This window comes from Microtus pennsylvanicus, chromosome 8 (assembly GCF_037038515.1).
Source record: "Microtus pennsylvanicus isolate mMicPen1 chromosome 8, mMicPen1.hap1, whole genome shotgun sequence".
Classification (NCBI taxonomy): Eukaryota; Metazoa; Chordata; class Mammalia; order Rodentia; family Cricetidae; genus Microtus; species Microtus pennsylvanicus.
The window spans coordinates 26,496,891-26,503,211 of NC_134586.1; the positions used below are offsets into that span (position 1 = coordinate 26,496,891).

Here is a 6,321-nt window from a genome sequence, read left to right on the forward strand (position 1 = left end):
GGGGACTTCAGACACACAATCACAACTAGGAAGAAGACACAAGGCAGAAAACAGTAAGGCAAGAAAGGTAGGCAGAAAAAAAATTCATCAGGCTTCAGCTAGTATACAAACCACTCAAACCCATGTAAACATTCTAAACATCTACTTGGAGGCAGCACTCCAGCCCTGCCCCAGCTCCATCATCTCTCTATAACGACCTTCCTAATGCTATGCCCCCTAATACTGTTCCTCTTGTGGTGACCCCCAACCATAAAATTATTTGTTGCTACTTCATAACTGTAATGTAAATGTCTGTGTTTTTCAATGGTCTTAGGGGACTCCAGTGAAAGGTTCATTCAACCCCAAGAGTCGGGACCCACAGGTTGAGAACCAATGCTCTATACGGTTATGGAAAATCATTCTGTTCCATGTTGCCTTACTTCAATTTGGAACAAACCTCAAATCTTCAAAAAGCTCAAATATCTTTGTTTCAAATCAATACAAACTCAACTAATCCACTACAATATTAAATACAAAACATTTGGCTTTTACTAAATCATATATAACTGGATTCTATTATCAGCTAATATGGCCAAGGAGACCAAGGATGAGCAGTTTTGATGACTAGATGGTTCATGTCTATATCTCAAAATACTAGAGAAGCTCTTCACCAACCTTGGCTGCAGCGTTTCTCTGTGTAGCTTTGGAGCCTGTCCTAAAACTCACTCGGTAGACCAGGCTGGCGTGAAACTCACTGAGATCCACCTGCATCTGTCTCCCAAGTGCTGGGACTAAAGGTATGCGCCAACACTGCCTGGCCCAGAGTGAGACTCTTAAAAAATAAGGACTAGGCAGGGTTGTAGCTTAGTCCCTAGCATGTGTTAGAACCCTGGGTTCAGTGCCATTACATCAAAAAAGCAACATATAGTAAATGTTTAATGATAATTAAATACTGAATGTAATATCTCTAACCTATTAACGTCTAACTACATTCTAGCCTCTTCTGAAAAAGCTAGCACAAACCTATCTGGAATATAGGACTTTCTAAACACAGTAACAGAAGATTTTTCATTTTATGTTACCAGCTTTCCCCCATTTGGGGACTTGCGTTATTTTAACTCTTTTATTTGTATTTTGCAAAAACTTAAGCTCTATATAATGTTCGTGTAGTTTTTAAAATCAGAAAATGTCAGGTGGTGGTGGTGCACACCTTTAATCCCAGCGCTAGGGAGGCAGAAGCAAGTGGATCTCTGAGTTCAGGCCAGCCTGGTCTACACAGTGAATTCCAAGATAGCCAGGGCAACACAGAAACCCTGTCCTAAGAAACCCAAAAGGAATAGAAAGAAAAAAAAAGGGCTGGGAAAGACTGTTCAGTGACACAGTACCTGCCTAGCGTGTATAAAAACCCTGAGTTCAATCCCCAGCACCACCCCCTACACGAACTGAAGTCAAGTATGTTGACTCTTTTAAAGAAATGATCTCGGGAGGCAGAGGCAGACCGATCTCTGTGAGTTCGAGACCAGCCTGGTCTACATAGCAAGTTCCAGGACAGGCTCCAAAGCCACAGAGAAACCCTGTCTCAAAAAACCAAAAAAAAAAAAAAAAAAAAAAAAAAAAGTGTAATAGAACTACAGAGTTTTCCCACATGCCCACCAGGTACATACAGCTCATCACTGGTATATTTTTACTTTAAAAGAAGGTCTAACACTGCACTGTAAGTCTAACCAATAAACTAGTTGATGTGTTTCAAATCACCTAAGAAAACCAAAAACAAATTTACTGATGGTGTCTTTGGGGAATTCTGTCTGCATTGTTGATGGGCCAAATTTCTTAGAGAATAAGAATTTTAGATAGTTCATCTTTTCATAACTATTCAAAACCCTAAATTAGGTTCCTAAATAGGAACTACAGGTATAGGAGGAGATAGTCATTACCATTTATTACACACTCACTAATCTCCATAGGGGAGGGGAGAAATGTTTGGTAGTATTTAAAGTAGGTACATGTTGGAATCAGGATATTAACGTGGTTGAATGTTTTTAAGATAGCGCATACGCAAACTTTTAACTGACAAGAGGGTCTCTTCTCTTTCAAGAAACACTAGATCAGAGAAAGGGGCTAAGGCTCCCTGTGAAGGAAAATGGGACCTCGCCAGACAACCTGAGTTCGATTCCTGGGCTCTCATATGGAGAGAGAGAATCAATTTCCTCAAATTGTCCTCTGACCTCCACAAAACTCCCTGACACAGACACACCCATACAACATTATTATTATTGTTATTATTATTATTGTTATTTTGGTTTTTCGAGACAGAGTTTCTCTGTAGCTTTGGAGCCTATCTTGGAACTAGCTCTCTAGACCAGGCTGTCCTCGAACTCACAGAGATCCGCCTGCCTCTACCTCCTGAGTGTTGGGATTAAAGGCATTCGCCATCACTGCCCGGCTAACATAAATTTTTTTAACAACTAGAATTAAAAGACACCAAGTCATGTAGACCATCTAAAGGACAGTAAGAACTTACATTGCCTAGAGAAATTAGGCCATCTAACACTGAGAAACCTCACGTTTACTACTTAGGATAGAAATTAAGAAGTTACTCTAAATATAGTGAGAATAATTAAAGCAAAATGAGTTTCCTCTACTTTTCCATCAACAAAATGGGTAAACAAGGACTTCTAAAGGTGGCATTTTCCCCCCAACGGCAGTGTTCTTCAAATGCACTCAATCTGTAATCCGGCACATCTACTTACTTCTTCTGAATGAAGAAAAGGGCTGAGGACAGGTTTACCAGCACCCAACAGGCACTGTCACAAGCAGCGCCCCACACAGGGCGGCCACCATTTTGAGCAGCAGGATTTAATTACACTGCTCAGGATTTCCCACCAACTAAAAGGAAACACAGGACATCACAAGCGTTAAGTATTCCTTCCCCGCCCGTTAAGATTCCCAAATCGTTGGTCTTTGTAGTCCGATTTCACTACAAAATTTCATCACAAAAATGTTCGTTACATCCATGTTCAAACTTTGTAAACAAATGTTTTGAGGGTTCGTGAATTTTTCCTACAACGTGGAGAAGTCCATGACCTGAAGAACTAAGAATCCTACCAACCTACTCGCATTGTTTAAAAGTACCTCCAAAAGCCAACGAGCGGACCTAGTTTCAATCTACAGTCCTTTTCATTCTCCTAACCCAGCTCTTGGGACCATTTTAGCTTTCCGATTTCATTAAGTCCGCAACAAGATCAAGTTCCCACGCTTCATTCATAGGAGAAGCAAATAATATTTCTGCAAACACAGCTGACTTTAAAAATAAAGGTGTGCAAGGACCCCAGGAGTCAACAAATTAACAGCAAAGTTCATGGGGGTGGAGAGGCAATCACAACGGTCAGAACTTCCAATTAAATTACTTTAATCTCGACTACTTCAATTGTAAAGCCATCCACAGAACTGAAAACAATAAACTGACCGAGAGTTCCGTGTACCTTTGTCCCACGAAAAAGGTGGTTAAGTCACAACACAGATTACCATAGGAAAGAAAGCAACTCAACCTGCCAACCAATCATATATTTCACACCTCCATCCAAAAAAATAAAGATGAGATGCTGCGGCTGCTTTGGGCCGTGTTACACATTCCGTTTCCCACACTCCCGCCACTGTCCTTGCCGCTAGGACCCTCCAATTTTAGTCCAGTTATCACAAAGCACCTTCGGCCCGGCCAGAAAGCCATCCCTTCCCTCGCTCGCCCGGGGGAATAATGGTGGCGAAATCAACTCAGAGAGCGAGCTACCCGAAGAGCTGCACTGCACGTTCCTCAGAAGAGGAGCTGGGGTTTTTTTTTTTGGGGGGGGGGGTACCCAAACTTTCCCTCTACAGCCTCGGCGTCCCGGGCGACGGTGAGCGCCAGGCGGTGCCACAAGGAGAACGCCCCAAGCCCAGGCCCCATCCCCGCCCGCCCGAAGTTGACTGAAAGAGCCGAGAGTTACGGGCCTCGGCCAGTCGGCCAAGTGCGCCCCGGGCGAGCGTCTCCCGAGCACCGCAGACCCTGCCCGGGGCCACTCCCGCCCGGCCGCAGCGGCCCCCGCTCGTGCGCCCGCACCCCGTCCCCGTCCGAACAGCTCCCGCGGGGAGCGCGCGCGCACTCTCGCCCTCGGGCCGGCCGAGAAGTCCCGGGAGAGCCCCGGGGTCCCGCGCCGACAAAAGCTGCCTCGACCCCCGCCTGCGAGAGCGCGCGGGGCCGCGGGGAGCCCGTGCCGGTCGCCAGCCTCGTGCCCGCCGCCGAGCCCCCTCGCCGCCCGCACTCCGCGCCAAGTCGGCGGCCCGCGACTCCCCGCGGAGAAGCGCGGAGAAAGGGCGCAGCGCCCGCCACTCACCTCAATCTCGAAGTCGGGCAGGCGGAACGCCGTGCGAAAGAGCGAGCAGAAGTGCGCGATGGCCGGGACTTCCCACCAGGAGCGGAGCTCGCCCAGCCCGGCCGCGCCGCCCTCCTCCGGGCACATCTCCCCGCCGCGCTCGCCCGCTCGCCCGCCCGCTCTCCCCAGCTCCGACTCCGGCCGCGGGCAGCGCCTCTCAGCGCGCGGCGGCTCCCGCCGCTCGGCGTGAGCACAAGCTGAGGCGCGCCGGGCGGGGGGCGGCGGGCCGAGTCACTGAAGCGGCCGCTGCTCCGGCAGCCGGCGGGGGCCGCGCGCTCGCCCCGTCCCGCCGCGGCCGTGCGGCCGCCCCTAGTCCCATACAATATAATCCACTCAGCGCGGAGGAAAACAGATGGGGCTGGGGGTGGGGAGGGGGCCCGGAGGAGGCCTGGGGGAGGGGCCGCCCACGAGGAGGGGGCGGGGCCGGCGCGCACCACAACAACAACCCCGCCCCCACCCCGGCGCGGACAGCTGCACCGGGGCGGGGGGGAGGGGGAGCGGGCCAGCCGCGCCCTCCCGGGAGGGGCCGCGCGTGACGCGGAGGGGGCCGCGCGCTGCCTGCAGGCGGGCGGGTAGGGGGGAAAGCGCTCTGCGGTGCAGGTGTTTGGGGCCGGGGAGTTGGGCGACTTTGGCGACAGAGGACAATAAGGGTCTCTCCCACCCCCACGCGGCCTCAGTGGTCGAGTCCTTTTAAAGGGCCCGCTGGGTGGTGCTCCGGCTGGGGGCTAGCTCCAGGCGTGCGCACGTGTGGGGTTTCAGTTAGGAGCGCGGCAGAGGGTGGTGCGGGCGAGCGAGTGGGCTGGCTGGCCACGCTACGAGCGGGCGGCTCCGGGGAACGAAGCGCTTTCCACCTGTTCTCGAGCGCTTTTATTCCATCGGAGAACGGTACTTCCAGAAGCGCTCCGAGTGCCTCCTCTTCTCCCCAGGGAAGAGGGTGGCGGGGCTGGCTAGGCTGGAACGGTGTCGGCTGGAGGGTAGAGTGTGTGGCGGGAAGGGTGGAGTAGGGGGGGGAGGCACCAATCAGCAGCCTAGCGGGAAGAGCAATTTCCCCCACCCCAGGGAACGGACACGTGCAGCCGCACTAGAGGGGACTGGCTTGGAGCCCTGCGACTGCCCTCGCCGTAGCGTTGCTGCGGGCGCGAGCGCTCACAATGTGGCTCGGAGGTGGGGGGATGGGGAAGAGGCTCGGGACTCAGGGACGTGTGTCCGGGTGGGGGTGGAGACCTGCCCAGGCTAAGGGAATGTGCTGGGGTGGAAGGGTGCCGTGTAGGGCGTCGGAATTCTGCTAAACCGGAAGAGGGGAATCACCTCCAAAAACAACCCAGAAGTTTGGAAGAACTACAATTGAAAGCGCTCTGTATTGGTCCTTGCGCTTGGGCAGTTCTCAAGTCTCCGAGTCCCGCCTGGTTCTTAACTCCGCTTCTCACGAAACACTGCCCCTGACGTGCTACTGAGCGATAGGCACAAGCTGGGCAGAATTAAAGCAAGGACGAGGAACGAGTTGATAAGATATTTGTAGAAGTCGGGTGACTGGGTAATTAATTCCACCTTCCCCACCCTCACCTATTCTGACCATTTTAATAACCTAAATTCCCAAGCTATTTCAAGTCAATCTTGTGAACCAACTAATCTTAAATTACTTTATCTTCCCAAGCACTGCCCTACAGGTAGGTTTAGCAACCCCAAACTAAACGGTATCTGGATTTTTAGGGTTGGTTGCTTTCTTGCTTCTAAAGCTCAGCTACTCCGTAGATGCCTCTGGTTTTGGGTTTTTTGTTGTTGTTATTTGTGACAAGGTTTCTGCTCTATAGCCCAGGCTGGCTTCAAACTCTAGGCACTCTGCCTTAATCGTCAGCCTCCAGGCTTGGCTTTCTCTGAACTCTTGTGCCACACCTTTTTCCTTTGAAAAGGAGTTCATAAAGCCCAGACTCTA

General features: G+C 51.2%; 1 protein-coding gene and 1 pseudogene across 5 annotated transcripts in view; both read right to left on the reverse strand.

Annotated features, from left to right (window-relative positions):
* The window catches only part of LOC142855705 (voltage-dependent calcium channel subunit alpha-2/delta-4 pseudogene), a 32,089-nt pseudogene extending 28,167 nt beyond the window's left edge, over window positions 1-3,922 (reverse strand).
* Cecr2 (CECR2 histone acetyl-lysine reader) overlaps window positions 1-4,708 on the reverse strand; it is a 117,328-nt gene extending 112,620 nt beyond the window's left edge. For all 5 annotated transcript variants that reach the window (XM_075982922.1, XM_075982923.1, XM_075982921.1 and 2 more), the window contains exon 1: window positions 4,350-4,708. In XM_075982922.1, the coding sequence (XP_075839037.1) occupies window positions 4,350-4,475 (126 nt within the window). In that variant the 5' untranslated portion in view covers window positions 4,476-4,708. The remainder of the gene's footprint in view (window positions 1-4,349) is intronic.
* Window positions 4,709-6,321: the final 1,613 nt, after the last annotated feature.